The 21070-nt window shown below is 36.2% G+C and overlaps 3 protein-coding genes across 4 annotated transcripts; all 3 read right to left on the reverse strand.

The window, feature by feature from the left end:
- Positions 1–2576: 2576 nt before the first annotated feature.
- LOC103409133 (U-box domain-containing protein 3-like) lies at positions 2577–7630 on the reverse strand. Its single transcript, XM_008347947.4, has 5 exons — positions 7401–7630; positions 6202–6482; positions 5741–5857; positions 3605–5491; positions 2577–3116 (listed from the first exon to the last, which is right to left on the reverse strand). The coding sequence occupies exons 2-5, from the start codon at positions 6475–6477 to the stop codon at positions 3054–3056; spliced, it is 2343 nt and encodes a 780-aa protein (XP_008346169.2). The 5' UTR covers positions 6478–6482; positions 7401–7630; the 3' UTR covers positions 2577–3053.
- A 9165-nt stretch (positions 7631–16795) lies between these two features.
- Positions 16796–17838, reverse strand: LOC103409134 (large ribosomal subunit protein uL10c-like). Its single transcript, XM_008347948.4, has one exon. The coding sequence runs from the start codon at positions 17685–17687 to the stop codon at positions 16968–16970; it is 720 nt and encodes a 239-aa protein (XP_008346170.3). The 5' UTR covers positions 17688–17838; the 3' UTR covers positions 16796–16967.
- Positions 17839–18552: 714 nt separating this feature from the next.
- LOC103409135 (rho-N domain-containing protein 1, chloroplastic-like) lies at positions 18553–20826 on the reverse strand. 2 transcript variants are annotated; one of them, XM_070822585.1, is made up of 3 exons: positions 20623–20773; positions 20156–20224; positions 18553–20063 (listed from the first exon to the last, which is right to left on the reverse strand). In XM_070822585.1, the coding sequence occupies exons 1-3, from the start codon at positions 20645–20647 to the stop codon at positions 18880–18882; spliced, it is 1278 nt and encodes a 425-aa protein (XP_070678686.1). In that variant the 5' UTR covers positions 20648–20773; the 3' UTR covers positions 18553–18879. The 2 variants fall into 2 exon arrangements, with proteins under 2 accessions (XP_070678686.1, XP_008346172.2); XM_008347950.4 differs by lacking the exon at positions 20156–20224 and having other exon boundaries at positions 20623–20826.
- Between the last annotated feature and the right edge of the window lie 244 nt (positions 20827–21070).

The following is a 21070-nucleotide window of genomic DNA, read 5'->3' on the forward strand; positions in this document are numbered from 1 at the left end:
TTTTGATTAGTTGCAGCATAAGTGGGCCAAATCGTCATTTTAAGCTGCCCATCAGGGAGTTAATCCTTGTTCATGAATCAATGACGTGCATAATCATAGTCCGGGCAGGGCGGGCAGAAGTCGCAAACCTGCCCGCATTTTTCTTTTATCTTTTTCCGTGAGAAAAAGCAAAGGCATAATGCATAATTTAGATATGTTTGTCTCAAACTTTTCGACTCACAGATTTCCTAAACCAAACACTTCGTACATATTCATTCTCTTAATCAGACACAAACCGCAAACTGTAATCATAGTTTGTTCTTTGATTAAGCCAATAATAATATACTTTTTCATAATGCAAACGAGATTTGACGTTTAGGGAATCGAACACAAAACTTCAGATATACGATTAACAGTTGTTAATCACTTTAACTTTAAGTCATTTGCTGTTAATAATTGGTGATGAAGCTAAGGGTGTATTTAGATTTTGTGCTTTCTAATTTCAGCAATTTTACCCTCTCAGGAGTGGCGGCACTCAAGCGAAACACGTGGACATCCCATCAATGTGACGTACATAGGGTCGGCCCTAATCAAGGGCAAGCTGGATGATCACCCAGGCACATAAATTATTGGGATACTTTGGATGCGGTCCCTAATCCTTAACATTCTTTGACTAAAACCTTAATGATATTTAAAGTTTGATCAAAGTCCCTTGACTTTGTACACCTCATTATATTACAATTAATATTTATATTTTTATAGTTTTGATATTAATTGTTTGATATTTTATGAGATTTATAATCCTATAAATTTAAAATCCCTCATAATACTATCAGAAACGGTTACAATAAAAAAAATTCAAACATTTTAATTGAATAAATGGATAAAAACTATGTAAAAATAAGAAATAATAAATGGCAAAAGAATGTATCCATAGTGTTAAAAAAATTGGTACATTTCACATATAACAAAGTGATACATTAATAAAAAAGAATGGATACATTATAAATAAATTAGGGTACATATAAAAGATTAAAAAATTATGAGTACAAATGAATTTTTAAAAAATATAGGCGCTAAAAGAAATTAATACTTGGGTACAAAATAAAACTAAAAATAAAATACTACAAATTTAAAAAAATGTTGCAAATTAAAAGTGGGTACAAACGAAAAATATAAATATATGATACAAAGTTTAGGCATAAAACATAAATATACCATATGTAATTTTTCTATCATTGATTAAATATACAATGTCATGTGACAGTATACACATGGGTACAAGCACAAAAAAAACTTTAAAAAATATGGGCACAAAAATAAACTAATATATGGCTACAAATTAAAAAAGGAAAAAAAATTGGTACAAACTAAAAATAAAAATATATGATAAAAAAATTTAGCCATAAATATAAATATACTAATTGTAACATTTTTAACACTAAAGGAATATATTTAAAAATAAAAATATTTTATTATTCAAATAATTAATGATGTTATTAATATCCAAGGACCTTGATTAAAAATTAAAAATTAATAAGTTTTTAATCAATGGAGTAGCAAAAAGAAGGATGTGAATCTAATTTCTCCCAATTAGGATGATATATTCATATATGTTTCCATAAGCATAATTTATACAATTTGGTTAAATCATCAAGAAGTTTAACGAGAAGTATTGCTTTTTGTTGTTTACTATTAATAAGGAGGTTTTGGGTTCGAGATGGCATGCGTGTATTTTTTTATCTTTTCAATTTTTTACGAATTTTTGTTTGGTTAATTACTTTTAACTTCATGTTTAATTATGATTATTAGCTATGTGAGTTGTAGCTTGTAGACATTCATTTTAATTCAAGTCTAATCTTCAATGAATTAATGTACACATGTCTTTACCAATAACAAGTTTAATTTTCTGCTCATTTATTGCTTATACATATCAATTAAAAACTTGAAAATATGATTAATTTTTTTAGTCTCATATTGATAAGGTTAGTAAACAAGAAAAAAACCTCATCATCTATACTTGTAAGCCGGGACTTTTTGGTTTCCTTCGCTCAGTACAAAATAAATTGGTTTTTCCGTCTTTCTAAATTATTAAATTTTAAGTGCTTTTTTAAGTGCAATTTATCAAAATCTTACTTATTAAAAAAATTATTTTCCTTATATGAAGTTAGGCATATTTTAACGTCGCTCTAGGTCTCAAAAATCTCAAAACCAGCCATGAACGTGCATCACGTTTGGCCATTGGTAATGGTATTCATGCAACGGCGAACCGTTGATACTACGAAGGACGTTCAAGTTTCATCCCAAAACCATCCCCAATGGGACAGACGCTAACACCTTGCCAGGTTCCTCAATTTTCGGTCACGAGACAACTATCCACATCCTTGCACATTAGCCATGGGCTGGAAACAACCTAAGTTGGAGTAAAGACCATTATCCATTACGTGACCATATTCCAGCACCGCAGAATAACTTTTGCCAAATAGTAAAAAGCTTAAAATGGAGCTGTCAATTTATGCCAACAAATCAGCTGCTTCGTTGCTTCGGTGCATAACATGAGAAAAATATCAAGAAGCAAGACCTAATGTGCATCAAAATTGCACAAATAGCGAACATTCTGATCATATTATTGCAAATTGCAGAAGTCTATAGCGTTATGTACAAGTTTATATACAACAGTGATTCAGAACCAACAGAATCAATCAGAAGACAAAAAAAATTGAGTCACACTACATGCTTCAAACACTCAAGCAAAAGCTAAGTTCCCAGGAGAACTAAGAGCAAAGAAACCTACCTACCTATCACATAAATTCCGCCTTCCCAAGCTCAACGGGAAGGAGGAGAAAAAAAGGGAAAAGTTTAGACATTGTACGCTGCTGATCCGGTTCCTGCGTGTACTTCGCAATATTTCCATGACCACTAATCAGAAAAAGGGAAGAAAAATGCTTGGACTTCTCTGAAGCTAAAATAAATTAAAGAATATATATATAAAAAAATATCCCTAAAGAAATATCTTGAGGGAGAAAATGTTATGGGGGCTAAATTTAGAAAAAATCAGCAACAGGTAAATGTCTTTATTTTCCCTTTCCCATTGCCCCTTCTCGCTGATTCCTGAAGTGACTGAGAAGCTGCTGTGCCTGCATAATATATGTAAAGCAAAATTTTATCTTCTTTGTTCCACTGATCTATATTCTAACAAAATCATGCAATGTTCGGCATAACTTCGGTTTTATGCTGACTCAACAGGGATAAACATTGAGAGTGAACACCCTGGCATAGTTCTAGGTTGGCCTAAAGAAAGCACTCATGGCATTTTATGTGCATATCAGATGTTTTCTCACAAACTTTCGACAATATAGATTGATCTTTCGCCGGTAATGGTAAATTATTGGGTTATAGCTACACCAGGGCAATAAGTAATAACAGCTGCCAAATGACGGGAGGAAGAGAACTGTTTTCACTAAAACAGAAGGAAATCATCATTATTGAACAATCAATTTTTCCCCATCCTTTAAAGTTTTAAAATTTTCTGTTCCCTTGCCTTCTCCATTATTTGGCACACTAACCGGTAAGCAGATCAACAGAGAGCTAAATAACAGACAAGAAAAATGTTTAAGCTGTGTACCTTTTCCTTTGCTCTTGGTGTGCCAGACTGAGATAAGGCAACCAGGGGAGGGACAGCTCCTTCCTGAAGAACAAGAGTACAAAACTTTGGACTATGAAGGCACAATTGCAACAGTATGGAGGCGGCATTTTCCTTTCCTCTCTGGGAACCTGATTCAACAATCTCAACTAGTAATGGAATGCCCCCTTCCCGTGCAATTGCTACGCGCCCCTCCGCAATGGTGGACAAATTTGCTAGGAGAGCAACGGCCTTGTCAACCATCCCAGTATCAGGGTCCATCAAATCAATAAGATGCTTCACAGCCCCAGCTTGAACTAGGCGAGCTTTATTTTCGTGAAAAATTGACAGATTGAACAATGCAGTAGCAGCATCTTTCTTCCCTCTAAGAGTCCCTGAGGCTAGAAGATCAACCAAGGCCTTGACTGCACCAGACCGACCAATTTTTGCCTTGTATTCATCCAATACAGAGAGGCTGAACAAAGCTGCAGCAGAATTTTCTTTGGCTCCGTCACTTCCTGTTTTTAGAACATGGATTAGGGGATCAATTGCCCCTGCTTCTGCAATCATTGCTTTGTTGTCTTCATTAATTGATAAATTCAAAAGAGCTGTCACAGCATGCTCTTGTGTTATCATCACTCCTGAATATAGAAGTGAAAGTAACGACGAGATAGCACCACACTGACCTATAATAGTTCGATTCTCCGTATTGCGCTTCCCAAGAAGCCGCAACTCTTCTGCCGCCATAGTTTGCACTTCATTGGACTGGCTCTGGAGGTCTTCAATTAATTTCCTGACACGGGATGCTGTCGTCAACTCGTCAGATCCTGAACTAGAAAATGGAAGCAGCTGTCTGTTGGGATAACTGGGGCTGTCAGTCCATGCCCCTTCTGCTTTTGCCTTGGAAATGTGAGATAATTTTCCTGATAACCCGGGGGGTATTGTTGTTTCTTTATCTGGAGAAGAAGCAACTTCATGCGCAGATGAGATTTCTCCAGACAACCTACGAACATTTTCATGCTTATTAGATATCCCCGACACCTTAATGGATGCTGGCAGTGCATAATCAATACTGGAAGCAGCACTAGTGGCTGATTCACTCCTGCAATGACTATATGACTGTTTTGGTGATGAGTGGCCTTTCTTGTTGCTATCGCATTCATTGGACTTTTGTCCACCTAACCTAGGAGAGACATCTTTCTTTTGTTTCTCAAATACGTTTCCAACTTCAAGAGAGGACCTCGATGTCGAATTGCTACTGTGTGTAGAGCAATACAAACTATCCGTGTGAATTGAATCTGCATCTGATGGAGATGGGACCAAGATAGCATTAGAGCCGTCAGAGTTCGCCGTAAGTTTTATATCATTTTCCTGACACCAGCTTTCTATCATAGCTTTGACAGTATAATTGGGAAGGAGATTTGTATGGGAAAGCCTCTGTCGGGTCTTTGGGCAGAGAGTTAGCCCATGATCAATCCATTTTTGGATGGAAGATCTCTCATAGGTTTGACCTGAAGCTACGATCACAGGGTCCAGCATTAGTTCTGAAGACAAAGGGCAGCGGAAGTACGAAGGGATTGGGACGCCAGATGCAGTTTCAAGGTGCTCAATTTTGACCATGAATTCACGAATATGGGAGACGAGAACCACAATTTGGTTAATTTGATCTAATTCCCCTCTAACATCGCTGACTTCGACATTCATCCTTTCCTTTTCTACAGCAATGCTTTCTTTCAGCAGTTCTTGGTTTGAAGTCAGATTAAGCAATTCGATAATTTTCATAAGAAGTTTGGTGGAAGGCATGACGTCTTTTCTTGGACTTTTCAGAGCCTCTTCTAAGTATTCTGATACTCTTTCCAGCTTCAAAGATTGAATTTCCTGCATACAGTGCTGAAACAATTTACCACAGATTAGAGTTGCATTTGTCCTGACTTCTGACGAATTGAACAACATAGTTATAAATAACTAGTGGGATGAGGAATAGAAAGTTTCAAAGAAATAGGTTAATATTAAAAATAATAAGAATGAGTAGTAGAAATTTTGTTATATCAACCTCGTTTTCTTTTTCCTTTTTCCTTTTTCCTTTTTCGCTTATAAGAAAACGATACATGCAGAAGGCAGTTTGAACTTAGCAATTACCTGAAGACCTGCTAAGATTGAGCCAGATGAAGATGACTGCAACAGTCTAGGTAATATGCCGCAAATCTTTAGTGATGAGCTTTGGATTGTTATCAACAATGGTTCACCCCACCAAGCCTGAGGATACATTGCATTTCGAATTAAAACATAAGACGAAACCCCCACCCCTCAACACAGGCACAGACACAGACATACACCAGATAGTTTGTCAAAGTTGAGGTATTTTATGCACACTGCTTTGTTCAATTTCCATGTATTCAAAAGGGAAATACAGAAGCCTCATAGTTGTGATTGCAATTATTGTTGTAGGGTTCCTATTTCTTACACCACAGTTTTTCTTGATTTTGTGTGCCTTTCCAAATGAAAAAAACCAACAGAGATTCCGTAATGAAAATCCTCAAGCATGGACTAGAAACACACATAAAGACGTGAATTTAGCAGAAGAGTAGGTTTGCACTTACACTTAAAATTTTGCTCGACTTTGGAGACCATTTTTCCATGAATTCTCTAGCTCCATTTACAGCCATATCCAATTCATCACACTCTTTATATAGAATGTCATCTGACGGTATTTTAAAGTCAACTACTTCATCAAGCAATGACTTCAAAAGCTTTAGTACATCAACTATGGTTCTGTAATCCTTCTGAATAGGAATATGTTTCGATGTTTGGCTTGAAACTAGGTGAACAAATCGAGATATACTGTTGATCAGACATTTTATAGATGCTATGTCCATCTCACCTGTTCGAGAAGAGAAACGACAAATAAATACAACAGACGGCAGAGAAATATTATGCATTGAAAACTTAACAAAAATGCTCTGCGAAACTAGTTCAGTTTTCTGGTTCTGAAACTCCAACAGAACGTAATGAATTAAAAGGTGTATACCAATTGGTCCTATCTGTCTACGTAACAAACGTCCTCGAATTGTGAAGCAACAATCAATTACATGTTTTGCACGGCCTCTCTTAACAATGCATCAAGATTCTAAAACATTGTAATAGCTAGCAAAGATCAGAATCTTTACACCTCCATTGTCAGACTGTTGGTGTTTCAAAAACCGAACTTTCCTGCTAAAAGTGTTTCGATTCAAGATACCAAATCAATTTCATTAAACACTCAGCACACAAGAAACCATGCAAAGGGGGAAAACACTATTGAAATCTTAACTCTTATCATTTTTTCCCAATTTTGAGACCAGAGCACAGAAGAAACTCGGCTCAACTTTGTCGAACGGTAATTTTCGATTGATTTTTGTTTCGAAAAACCAACACGAATTGTGATTCAAAAGCTAGTTTTCCTCCCCTCAGCTCAACCTCCTCAGTCATTTTAGCAACAACAACTAGAGGCAGGTGAATTCACTCAACCAAAACCTCATTCCCTTGAACCTCAACATAACAATACCTTAAAACAAACCTTATTTTCTCCTAAAAACAATCTGATCAAACATGTTACAGATTATCAAACTCCCAATTTGCACAAACCCACAAAAATTCACACAAAACCGAGAAGAACAAACAAACACAGCTAAATCCAAAATAAATAATCAACACCAACCATTTCCTCCCCCACCCACTAACATAAGACAAACATCACCAAACATTTTATTGGGAAATAAAAAACAAAAACAACAACATTGGATAAAACGAAAATTGTTACCTCTGAATCAAACGGTTAGAACTGGTGAGTTGAGGCATAAAAAACAGATCTTGATGAACTCAGAGCCAAAGGTGGAAACTTAAACATGAAACTTCAATTGGGTTTTTGATAACAAACATCAATCTTCAAGAATCAATCTAACCCTCATGCACTGCTTTCATTACAAGGCTGCATGAGAGAGAACAAGGAGAGAGAGAGAGTGTGTGTGTGTGTGTGTGCTGGGAATGAATAAAATTTAGAGGAAATTAAAAGCAAAAAAGGAACTAAATTGGTGGGGCCTATGTGGTTGCAGATTTGTTGGGTGAGGAGGTTAATGAAGATGGTAAAATGTAAAAGGAGGAGACTTTGTCACTTTGGGGATCTAACCATGATTAGAGATAAATTTGTAAGACAAGTCGAGCCTTTTTTTCATTTTTTTATTTTTTATTTTTTTTATTTTTTATTTTTTTTATTTTTTTTACAAAAAAGATTATGTGAAAACATTTTTCTAATCGTAAGGGATTGGATGATGCTTTGGAACAATGATATCCAGCAAAAGATTCCACAGAGGAAGTATCATGATTGTTTTTTAAATTTCCTTTCTTTTAAGTTACTAATCTACCCTTCACATCTACACAAATTTACCATGCATGCATAGCTTTTCTATTGGCCAATGTTTGGCTACTCAACTATTGGCCAATGTATGGCTACTCAACTATGAATGCAAACTTCTACTTAAAACTCTTCATGTTCGAATCACAAAGTTTTGTACTTATGATTAGAACCGTTCATATTATGAACCACTTTGTAAATATAATCTTTACAAAAAATGATTAAAACTAAGATCGTTTAGTCAATCTAATGTTGCAAATACATAGACAGTTTCATAATGCTTCTACCAATTATGTTCATCTGTTTTATACAATTCGATAATTAAATGACCTTAGTTTTAACTGATTTTTTTGTAAAAACGATATTTATAGAATGATTTATAATATGAACAGTTTCGGTTATAAACATGAAGTTCTATGAGTCGACCACCTAACGATTTTGAGTAGGAACACCTACTCATACTTTGAGTAGCCAAGTATTATTTTTTTCTATTTCCCAATATCATTTTTTTAGATATTCTTATTATAACATGTTACCTATTTAGAATCAGAAAAGTACGTGAATAAGAGAAAAATAAGAATAATATTAAAAAATACTAATCAATTTAATTTATATTTTTTACATAATATTTTATAATATTAATGCATAAATTAACGATAAATTATGAAATAGTAAAGAGCCCATGAAGAGTCCCCTCAACATTTCTCATCAAACAATTATCATCACTATTGACAAAATTCCATCATGTCTAGCTGCAGATTCTGGTTGAGATTAAGAAATGATAACTTAATTTATATTTGCCACCTACTCCAATTAATCTGATGAAATGATTAATTAATTAGATCAAGGATTATAATTATGAAACTTTAACTAAAAGTTTCCGGTGCTGTTTATTTTAACAAAAAATCATATTTTTACGCTAAAAAATAAATCTTGATATTATTCACTTTACCCTTTATTTTGTTATTTTCGTTAAAACTCAAAGTTTTCAAACTATTTTCATTAGTTTTCCTTTATAATTATAAATTATAATTTAGAAGTTAAGCTTTTATGTTTTGCCTACTTCACTTGCTGGCTCGAAAGCAGAGAATATGTCAGACTCATACCTGTCCAACCAAAATAAATCTAATTATTTTGTTTTAACCCCAAGTTTAACCGTAAGATAATTAGATTTAAGACAAAATTAGCAACTTTTTAATGGACTTAAATAATCACAACCTATATGCTTTGGAAGAAAAATATATTGGATAACATCCCTTTGAAAAGTTGGAGTCATTTGTCACAACCTTTCATTGGTTTCAGCTTTTGCTAACTAAAGCATGGGATTTTCTGTAAGATGCATGTCAAACGATGCCAAACAAGAAGTTGCGATGGGGCATCTCCTTCTTGTTTCAGGCATGGTAAATATCACCTTGGAAAATCACTTGCTAAACTAATGAAATGTTATTATTCGTAGGGCTAAAACTTACTTCTAACGGGGTGTATATGTCTATATGTCTATTTATTGAGTGTAGAGAGAGAATTACATTGACGGATGTAATTCGTTGTAGGTAAGTTTTTTCTCTGACGAAAGTTTCAAATTTTGCAAGTGGCCCTCTACTATAGTGATAGAGAAAAATGCTGTCCTTGCATCACGGTATGGGTTCGAACCTCATTGATTCTCTAATCTAATATCTAATCTAACAAATCCATCATTTGACAAAAAAAAAAAAATGGTTTCAAACTTTCAATCAAGAAAAAGAATACACAACAGTATAATTTCATTTGCACCATTCCTAACTGTAAGTACATTTACACTCATTTTTACTTCTCACACGCCTCTTTTAATTTTCGGTCGTAGATAAAATAAATTAAAGAATATTAATGAACACAAATTACACTACCTTTAAAATAAGGACAAGGATTGTCTGCTCTCCACTTCCGGTGCCCTCTCCGTGTCCTCCTGTTTGTGTAATCACGGTTAAGTCACGTCAACATTTTATATTACTATTTATTTTTGTCTTATTATATCTATATAAAAAATAATATAAAATATTAACGTGGCTTAACCGTGACCACACAAAACAGAAGGGTACGAGGAGGGCACCAGAAGTGGAGGGCAGACAATCCTTGTCCTTAAAATAAAGGGTAAATTAGGTGAATGTCAGATTGTAGCACCTTTAAAAGTTTTAGCTACCACGTTAGCTGTGAATCTCCCAACTCTTTAAAAGTTTTATCTACCAAATTAGGGTTCATCGAGAAAAATTTCAGTGAAACTGTCTTATTGTAACTGCACTTATTGTGAATTAGACGATTAGCATTGATTTGTATGAAACTAAGATACAAAATATTTCAAAATTTTGTAAAAAGTGCCTTACGAATAACGCGAGCTAGCTAAATAAATCTAAAACCCCAAAATTAATTGGATCCCAATTATTATTGGCCCCTTAAATAATATCTTCACCCTCTTACAAATTTCATCTGAGAATCCAACTATGATCATTTGGTGTGATTTTCTTTTATTTTCCTGTCGTTTTCGATTTCCAAGGGTGTGTGATCATTTTTTGCACAATCATATATAGGAAACACAACCATCTTCTTAATAAAAACAAATCATTTGCATCCACATTTCTAAATAGTTGGCATCTTCACACCCTAGTTTGGACCCCTCCCTACTCTCCTATACCATCCCATACATACTTGTACATTTGATACAGATTGATGGTTATGTATATAGATAAAGACATACCTATATGTGTGTATAGATAAAGACATACATATATGTGTGTGTATTGGATAATAGAATCTCATGTCGAAAATTTCATAGAATAAAGTATAATTTGATAAAGACATACATATATGTGTGTATATTGGATAATAGAGTCTCACATCAAAATTTTCATAGAATAAAGTATAATTTATATTGAATGATTTCATTTTTAGTTGTACCGAGATCTTTTGTGATAAAAGCTCAATACTTATCAAACTCTACAGGTGATTAAGTTATAACAATATTAATGTGATTAGTTGTGGATCACGGATCTTACTCTGAAATCTTACGACACACATAAAGACTAGGCTTTTACAAATTGGAAAAGCAAACAAAACCATTCTTTTTGCCATTCATTTATGCAGCAGTCACCATTTGTGAGCTTAAATCCAATAAGCCTACCATTCCATATCAGACTATACATCTTTACGGTTGGTCTACCTTCACTTCCATTCTCATTCAAGCACAAACCAGAAAGATAAATAATGCAGCTCAATCATTAAGTTCCCCCTCCATTATCTTTTACTGCTAGCTTTATTATTTTACTGCTAAAGCAAATCACTTTGTAAGAGCATTTCTAGTGGAGTCTCTATACAGGGACAATCACCGTATAAAATGAGTATAAAACAAATATAGGGACAAAATAAATCTCCAATGGATCAAAAAGTGAGTTCTTAAAGTATAGAGACTCGCCGGATACTTGGTGTATGTACCCACATATAAGGACTTTATAGAGACGGAAATGGTGAACCCAATAGGACAATTTAAGTGGAAAAACAGGCATGAGTCCTAGTCACATGGCCTTGTCTTTTTTTCTTTTCATTTCAACCATTTAAAATGGAGGGTCTAGATTGATTCTTGATTTTCAAATTTTTTTACCATTTAAAGATCAACTGTTCTAATTAAAGATCAACTGTTCTAATTAAATAAGTGTTTCAATTTAAATTACTCTCTCCTGTTGGTTTTCAAATTATTTTGTTTTCTCATTTCATAATGCCCCTGTTGAAATATTAATATTTTCAATTTGGGTTACTCTTTCATTTTGTTCTCTCATCATTCTTATAAATACTAAATTATCTAACCAAAACTTACCACAATTTCATCTCATATATTTAGTTCACTCGTACTCAATTCACTCATTCTAGTTACGTTTTTGTGGAGAAAAAAATTAGTATCAGAATTTGAATTTTTTTTTTTTTGGGGTTAAAATGTTCACAAAAATATTTTACGAGAACGTAATATTAACATAAACAACAAATGTGCATCTGACCAAATAATCACATAAAATTGTAAAAACCTCAAATTTAAGAATTCTACTATAACGACTCTGCCATTAGAGGCAATATTCCTTTAGGGATACAAAGATTCTCTTTAAGTCCTTAAATGAGTACTCAAAGATGGTGGTAGGAGTCCCTAAATAAGGACTTCCATTGAAGATGCTCTAAGGAGAAAGACTTGCATGTCACTAAATGTATATTTTTGTATGAATATATATAACGCTCATTAAGTGATTGCGTAGAAATAAACGCACCTTGATATGCAAGAATCCTCCTTAACTAGAACAAGATGCGTGCTAGCAATTAGAACCGGACGAATGATTTATTAGTGTAGAATAGCCCTTCTAGTAAGACTATTTTTTATAACAAAAAAAAAGGCCAGCTAGTGGCTTTTCGACAGTAGTCGATCTTTCCGAGAATCAGAAAGACTCACAAAAGCATTTTAGCCTCCGCTTGTCCATTATTGTGTGATTCATCAGCGCCAAGAATTGAACTCATGGCATGCCTTGTGAAACACAAGACCGAAATTCGTCTCCAACCACTGGAATCACCCCGTGGTGGTTCTTCTACTAAGACTTAAAGTGCAATTGTTTGCAAGAATTAAGACATGGCTTAATATTTAACAAATCGAAAACGGTTAACTTTGTAGAAAATCTTATATACGTTCGAAAATCATGACAACGTATTATTAGTTTGTTATAGTGTTGTGGTGAAATTCGAAGTGCAAGTAAGTCGTTGTTCAACATGTGAGGCGGTATCCCATTAAGTAAAGAGTACCCTATCTATAATCGAATTGATATTTAAATTACATGACTGCATTGCCGTACACGCTATGTTGGCATGGTTCTACTTTCAAAGGACACAATAATTAAAGACTTGGTTCCCCATATATCATATGGCCATATGGTCATAGAAAATGTATAGGATGAAAACTTTAGGGTAAAGTTAATGTGACTTTAGCAGGACTTGAGAGCTAGGGTGTGGATTTTTCTTGTGGCTCTTCCCTTCTCCCTACATATAAAATCTTGTCTTGTGTGTGAATCTTTTAGAGATATGTTTGTAATCAAAATAAGTCTCATCGAACAACCACATAATTATTGATCCGAAAAATGTTAAAATCAGCGGTACACGTGAAGATGAGTTGATTCGGTAATTCATGCTTGCAGAGTTTACAAAATGCCAATAATCATAATCAATTAGTGCGTACGGACATAAGTTAATTTAATCATTCATACTTATCAGACTTAAAAACGATTAGAAACAAGCGACGAGACTATCCTAGCCATCTTATTATGGACGCATGTTCAAGTGAGAGTTCTAGGGCAGTTGAAATAAGTTGAAGGAGATCTGTATTTGAGTAGCCATGTGCATCTGGTTTCACATAAATGGAAGGTAGGGTCCCATGATGTTGGAAGTGCTACTTCTCATGTGATGTTAGAGTACACCTGTATACAACATTTGACCTTTTGTTTTTTGAAACATAAACAATGAACAAACATTTGACCTTCCCATAACTTCATTGCCCTAAAACTAGGGTCAGGGTGCTCAACCACGTCATATGTACGACAACTTTTATAAAAGCATGAGTCTACTCGTATTTTGATTTCATCTGACCCACTATAATTCATGCGATGTAAAAACGGTCCTAGTCAAGTAGCCCTACCGAAGTTTTTCTCATATATTTGATATCTATCGCCATTTTCAAATGGGTTTATATCACAAATGGTCCCTGAAATTGACCCCATCAATCATGATGGTCCTTAAAATTGAAAATCGATCAATGTAGTCCCTGAATTTTAACCCCGAGAATCAATGTCGTCCTTCTGTTAGTATTCCGTCCAAATTAACTTTAAAAAGGGTTAAACTATCAAATTTTCATGGTAAAATGATCAAAATAACCCTGTTACTTATAATTTTACTTACTACCTCTCTTTTCCTTTCTCCATCTTCACTTTTCTCTCCATTTTTTCATGGATTTGGTGCTAAAACTAAAATAAAAACAAAAAAAAGTGGGAAATTTCAATTTTTTTTAATATCAAGTAAAAAGAATTCTAACTGGGTTAGCTTCATTGCTTTTTTTTTTCAAAGAAATTGGGTTAGCTTTTTCTGCCAAAGTCCACCTTTGATCATTCTAACTAGGTTAGCTCCATTCCTTTTTTTTTTTTCAAAGAAATTGGGTTAGCTTTTGCTACTGCCAAAGTCCACCTTTGATCATGTTACTTGATATTAAAAAAGAAATTGAAATTTCCCATTTTTTTTGTTTTTATTTTAGTTTTAGCACCAAATCCATGAAAAAATGGAGAGAAAAGAAAAGATGGAAAAAGGAAAAGAGAGGTAGTAAGTAAAATTATAAGTAACGGGTTTATTTTGGTCATTTTACCATGAAAAATTTGTTGTTTAACCCTTTTTAAAGTTAATTTGGATGGAACACTAACAAAAGGACTACATTGATTCACGGGGTTAAAATTCAGGCACTACATTGATCGATTTTCAATTTCAGAGACCATCATGATTGATGGGGTCAATTTCAGGGACCATTTGTGATATAAACCCTTTTCAAATTGACGATTCCAGTTTGTGACAACGAGGAACTGTAAACCAAACTTCTTTCTGTTGGACAAACTTGCAAATGATTGTTAAAAAACCTACAAATTGCTACAATGCAATGTTGCTATTTCCTCGAAAAACAGTCGCTGCCTTTCCTACTTTAGACATAAAAAAACCGCGTCACTTACTGTTTGAGTTTGCGAACATATGCTGGAGGAAGAATCACCTCCGTCTACCAGACTGAAACCAATGATTGGCCCTTTGATCAAAATCTCCTCACAAATAGGTGCAGCAGAAGGAACTGGTGAAACAGATGCAATATTGCTACTGTTTGCGAGGACAATTGGGATCTCGTTACTTGGGCATGTCCAGCAGGTTGTCTACTGACCCTGAATCACAGGATCCATCTTCTGTAGTCCCCCTTTCCCTGGTTCATTTAACCACCATTTGTAGCTTCCGAAGATCTGTTTCTACAAACCATTCCCCCGCCAATTATAGTAACTGCTATTCTCAGCAGAGCTCTGACCATTCTGTTGATTGTTTCAGGGATCCGGGAAGTATTAGGAAGTTGGTATGTCCACTGCATACTACATGCAAGCAATGAATGTCATTACAAATTTCGCATATTCTGAAGAAGCAGCTTCTGCAGAAGCTTGGGTGAGGCACTGGGAAAGGCATAACCTGAGCAGAGAAGAAAAGGCAAACACTTTCTTTCAGCAATTACCCAGACCAGTAAATCTCTAACATCTAAATGTGAATCATATGTGACATGATACTTGAAGCAAAATGCGTCCAAGTAAAAATAGAACTAAAAACTATATGCAATCTTTAACAAGGCACCCGAATTCCTCTGCGTGCAATTGCATAAGCACTGAAACTTGCTTATATTGGGGTTCTGATAAAATACATACAGAAACAGCTCAAGTTTTGGCAACACCAATCAGTTTGGGGATCATGCGTTTCGTGGGTTCTTCTCTTTTCAGTGAAGCCACTGTGTCAAAAGTACAACCCAGGTCACAACTTTCTCCCCAAAAAACGGACTCTATGTTGCAATCACACAGTTACAACCTAATTATCAACCAAAAACAATAGAATCCACCCCACACTGCACTTAATGAGAAAATAAACTTAATTTTGGAATTGAAAGATTCAAACGATTAAACAATGGCATGAGTGTACTAAGCTAATACGAGTTGGGATATGAGGTTAAAGTTCTGGGTTTTGTACGTAACTAACAAAACATAACATCCATCAAATTATAAAAGTATAAGCTACAATGTTCAAGATTATAAGAAAAGATATACAAAGAATAACTTCAAAGAGGCTTAGAAGGAGTTGTGATGCATTACCAGTTTATTACCTCGAGGCTAGCAACTTCACCGCAGAGACCTCTTTAATGGCTTCCACATTTGCTGGAGTTGACAATCTCATAGAGTAATTCAGGTTTGGGACCTTGTTAGCTTAATGAATCAAGATTTTGGATAATCAATTATGATTTTCAAGAGACCTAACAAACTTCAAGCCACAAGGAAAAAGACACACGAGCCAAGAAAATAGATAATATTTGAAGCACAGATGGGGTTCTCAATCCACAGTGGCAAGATGGGATTCACATTACTAATATCCGAGACCAAACATTTTGGAATTAATCATTGCTCACTCATTGTATTATCACTGATCATCATCATACAACACAAATAAAAGATGAAAATTTTCACCCCTGATGGTCCAAAAACATAGATATCTAAATCCATGCTGCAAATACAAAGACGATAACAGAATTCTCGCTTTAAAGCCACTCCACTCCAGTCGTCCCACAAATGATTCTCCATAGCATCAAATCATTTTATCATTCCATCCGCTCCTCACCATCAGGCCTCAACATTAATTTGGTCAAGACGCAAGACAGAAGAATAGGGGAGATATTCGCTCCTATATAGCCTCCCCAACAATATCCTTCTAACCAACTAAATGGAGTTCTAATGTTCTTGTATCCACTAAATGGATGTTAAAATACACTAAGCTACAGATTATGTCGGTGCGATAAACTTTGCCATTCCATCTACATTACTTAAACACTGCAAATGAATACAAGGAAAATCGAACGTAAATTTCATGCTCAAATATCAGCTCCGAAGCTGTATCTAAGTTAGACAAGCGCAAGAATTGTTCTTTAAGCATTGAGCATTCCTAATACAAGTAAAATAGCACACATTGTGCACAGATAGCCATTAAATTTTAATTCAGGATCATAGCTTGCTAAAACTTCAATTTTACATAAATCTACAGCTTGAAATATAAACCGCAATCATGCTACAACAACACAAAAGCACCAAAAATCGACAGTTGGGTCTTTCAAGATACACTTACACAGCCTCAAAAACCTCTCCCTTTACCACACCACTATTGCCCGCCGCCGCCTTCTTCCTCCAATTTCTGCACATAAGCCTTCAAAAGCATGACCAACTCCCTCGCCGGCGCCTGAATAGTCCCCACCAAGCTCGACGCCGGACTATTCAACGTCCCAAGCAACTTAGCGTAAATCTCTGCCCTCGTTGGCATTGTCTCGAGCTGCTTAAAGTCCCCAGGCCCGTAAAATTTCCCTTCGAAAACCGCCCCGGTGAAGTCGTTGCTGTCGAGCTTTTTCTCCTTCTGGAAATCCCTGTAGGGCTTGATCGCCGGCGGGATTTCCTCGCTGTGGACGAAGAGCCAGGCGTTCATCCCCGTCATGCACGGCTTGAGCGCCTCCCACGGCGTCCCCTCGATTGCCTTGTAGACCAGCGTGTTCTTCGCCACAATGAGCTTGGTGGTCTCCGGCAGGACTTTCCGGAGGTCCTGGAATTGCTTTACGGTGAGGCCCTTGTAGCGGATACCGGCCATGAGGTGGCAGTTCTCGAGATTTTCCTTGATGGTTTCGACGGTCTGTTCCTTTTTGGTGCGGGAGATGGCGGAGCGGATTGTGGGGAGGCGGTGGTGGTGGTGGTGGTGGTGGCGGGTGGGGCGGGAGGTGAGGGAGAGAAATGAGTTGGTGGAGGGTCGGGCCAGGAGGGATTTGGGTTGGGTTTGGGTTAGGGAGGGTGATGGGGGTTTGGAGCAAGGGAAGCTGAAGAGAGTGGCTTCCATGGTCGCAGAATATGAATTGAGAAGCGAGAGTGTGCTTTTGGGGCTTTTCCTTATCTTATCCGTCCAATTTTTGGGAAGGGGTAGGGACCGTAGGGTGGGAAAATTATGTGAGCAACAATGTGGACATTTGAGAAAGTTCCTCAAGTTTTAGGTAATTCACTTGAAACCCAATTCCCAATTTTTATGAAAAACTATTTCCAAAGAGGGGTGGGTATAAAAACCGTCGTACTGGAAAATCGAATTGAACCGTGAGAAAGAAAACTAAAAAAAAAATGTGTTGACCAAAAAAGTTAAAAGCAGGTAAAAAATGATTGGTTTCAATTCCGATTTTGAAGGGAATTACTTGTTCCCAATTAGTATACAAAACTATTTCCAAATTCAAACAACTTCAGAGACGGAAAATACTCGGTTCCTTCTAGTAGAAAAATCACTATTTGACATATACGTAGAAATTTTTTTGCTAATTAATGAGTTATTTTAACATAGACGGTCACATGTAATGAGGAATATATCCTTACACAATAGTGTTCTTTAGAGAAACTCTTATAGTCCTAAAAAGCTCAAGTCTTTTTCGCTTATTTTCATCTTTGGTGATTGATTTGTATAATTAGGCCTTCAACGGGTCGGAAATTTTGAGTATGATGTCTAAATTAGAATCAAACTCATACAGTAGTCCGGAAAAATTGAATCCAATATAAGTGTTTCCAATTGTTGAGTATAATACATGCGTCCCGTGAGTTTGATTCATATAAAATAGTGGCCCTCAATTTTTAAACTCACACCATTACAACTTTATGAGGACTTAAGATTGTTTGGGCCAATAAGGCATGGATTCCAACAGTCTGTAAATACACAAGTAAAAATATGACAAAATGTAGTTTGTGAAGGAAACTACAACGAATTAGACACTTGAACTAGTTCACCAATTTTACAGAGAGCAACCTTTAAGCTACAATAAACCAGAATTTGACATATTTTCCCTACGATGAAAATCCTCTACGAAAACAAATACAAAAAAAGGATCAATCCCATCGCGGCGAGACCATCCTGTGCTCGAAAAAGATCCTCCGAAACTAGAAAAAGCTAACCACACTCTCAAATCTCAACAAGGATTCAGAGGCCCGAATACATAAAAGTGAAAAGTTATTTGAAACTATATTAATATGTCAGCGGTAATACCGTGCATCACAAATCAAACTGCGCTTCTGCTTAGCAACTCCAAAAGCTCAGCCTTCTTCATCTTCGAAAACCCTTTTACACCTCGAGATTTTGCTATTACCCTCAATTCTGGCAGCTTCAATGTACTCAAGTCCCTACTTTCAACAAGTTCTCCTTCGTACTCATTGCCTTCAATAAGAGTTTCTTCAGGAACTGAAATCTCATCTTCTGAGGTCTGGTCCTCTAACAGTTGAGAAATCCCTTGCTCAGGCTCAGGTTCAGGCTCAAATTCAAACTTAGCATCATGCTCGGGCTCATGGTCAAGTTCTGCCTCCAACTCAAGCTTTGGCTCGGGCTCTGGTTTAGGATCTCTGTCAACATGATTCTTCGTTCTTTTCCCAGTTGAATTCACATGTGGTACTGTGTTGCCTATGTGATCATCCTCAGAATAAATGGCCTGGTATGTTAACCGAGGAATGGGAGACTTGCGTTGAAAATTTGATGCAGGCCTGCTGAAGGAGGCTGTAGGTTCTTCAACCTCGTCCTTCAAAAGGTTATTTGAATCAAAGGCAGCTTTGTTATTTGAATCAAAAGAAGCTGTGTTTTTTCTTTCACTATATCGGGAATTATTTTCTGGTTGGTCCAACGTGAAGTCCTTGTTGCTGCTGCCACTGTTGCTGTTTCTCTTTGATTGCTCAACCGAGTGTTTTCTTAACAGGTTAAGGAGGGAATCCACAGTCGCATTCTCTTTACCATGCCCTTGTGAAGCTTCAACCTTCCTTTCTTCTTTAACTGCACTTCTCTCCCGAAGTTGAGTCTGGACCTTCCGGAACAGCTCAACAATCTCTTTTTCTCTAGGTCCAGGGGATGCAGTGGCCCCGAACTTTGTGTTACTTGAAAGAGAGACCAATGACCCGTTTTTAGAAGAAAGCACATCAGATTCGTCAAGGTTTTCAAAGCCATCTCTTTCTACACTTTTCCTATTCCTGCTCCGGGAGTACCCATGTCTGTTTTGCCTTGGAAAGTCTGGATTTCTATTACGACCACTAGAACTTGCTCTGCACGTAAAAGATACCCCCTTGCAAGCACCTCTCGGTGATCCAATCCTGATCTGTGACTTGAACTTATGGTTGAAACGAGAAGAGCAGTGACATAAAGGGGCTACTCTTCCGGAAATTCCTGAATAAGGAAGACATTTGGCATCTGATGGTCCATAACCTGGAAGAAAACCACCATCATCCAAAAATCACAATGCAATAAACCTAACATAGAAATGAAAGCTACAAGCAATATCCACAACCCCAATTCACCTGCTACATGTGCAAACATTCCCCACTCACCGAAAAAGTACATAGTTGCGTTCCTTGTAACAAGACAGCCTAATAGAAAACCGAAATCCCACATGTGAAATCTTCCTTAGCATTCAAATGCAGCCAGTAGTTATCAATAAAAAAAATCCCAAGGCAATGCAAGATGGAAATTAAAAGTCGAGACGCGACATGAGAGCTAAATCCTTCTGTAGCCATTTGTTATATGCAAGTGCTGTTCATACAAAATCTTTTCAACAAACACCTGGTGGGAACTCTAACCAAAATGTGCAATTTTGAAAAAGAACAACACAGACATGAATACTTCAAGATACCAACGAAACCAATCACAAATCGGATAACCCACATCTTAAAAATAAAAAAGCGATATGGAAAGAGCCTACAAACTCCAGCCTACGTAGAAAGTTGGAAACGCAGCAGAGTTTTGTTTCGGTTTATGAGAAGCTCACCGATGATATGAACGCCTTGTAACATTTTTGTGGAGATTAGAGGCAGACAAGGAGAGCTTTCAGTTCAGTCGTCAATGGCGGATTCGCATTTTCTGGCGTGCTAGCTGATGGTAGAGCTCTTTCGAAGCGTTAGTCTCTTTGCTTTGGTAAACCCTATAGCGCCATTGATAAGGGACTCGTTTGTGGGTCAGACTCGGGTCATTTGACCCGGTTATTTTTTAGGCCCCGTTTTCTTTTGTTATTTTTTTTATTTTTTATTTTTTAAAAGAAAAAAAAAGATTAGCTAGTGATTTCATCACAACGCTTCATTCGGAGCCAGAAAGATTCATAAAGACATTTCAACCTTCCTTGGTCATCATCGTGCTGTTCAACAGGGCCAAAAATTTAACTCATGACATATCGTATGAAATACGAGCCTGAAATTTATCTCCAATTACTAGGTCACTCT

The sequence above is a fragment of the Malus domestica genome, chromosome 05 (assembly GCF_042453785.1).
Source record: "Malus domestica chromosome 05, GDT2T_hap1".
Lineage (NCBI taxonomy): Eukaryota > Viridiplantae > Streptophyta > Magnoliopsida > Rosales > Rosaceae > Malus > Malus domestica.

Coding starts and splice junctions, on each gene's coding strand:
- LOC103409133 (XM_008347947.4), bottom strand. CDS start 6,477: ATGGACATAGCATCTATAAAATGTCTGATCAACAGTATATCTCGATTT. Junction 5,492..5,740: donor CAATCTTAGCAGGTCTTCAG/GTAATTGCTAAG, acceptor AAATTGTTTCAG/CACTGTATGCAGGAAATTCA. Junction 3,117..3,604: donor CACCAAGAGCAAAGGAAAAG/GTACACAGCTTA, acceptor TATATTATGCAG/GCACAGCAGCTTCTCAGTCA.
- LOC103409134 (XM_008347948.4), bottom strand. CDS start 17,687: ATGGAAGCCACTCTCTTCAGCTTCCCTTGCTCCAAACCCCCATCACCC.
- LOC103409135 (XM_070822585.1), bottom strand. CDS start 20,647: ATGTTACAAGGCGTTCATATCATCG. Junction 20,225..20,622: donor ACAAGGCGTTCATATCATCG/GTGAGCTTCTCA, acceptor GTTTTCTATTAG/GCTGTCTTGTTACAAGGAAC. Junction 20,064..20,155: donor AATGTTTGCACATGTAGCAG/GTGAATTGGGGT, acceptor GTTTTCTTCCAG/GTTATGGACCATCAGATGCC.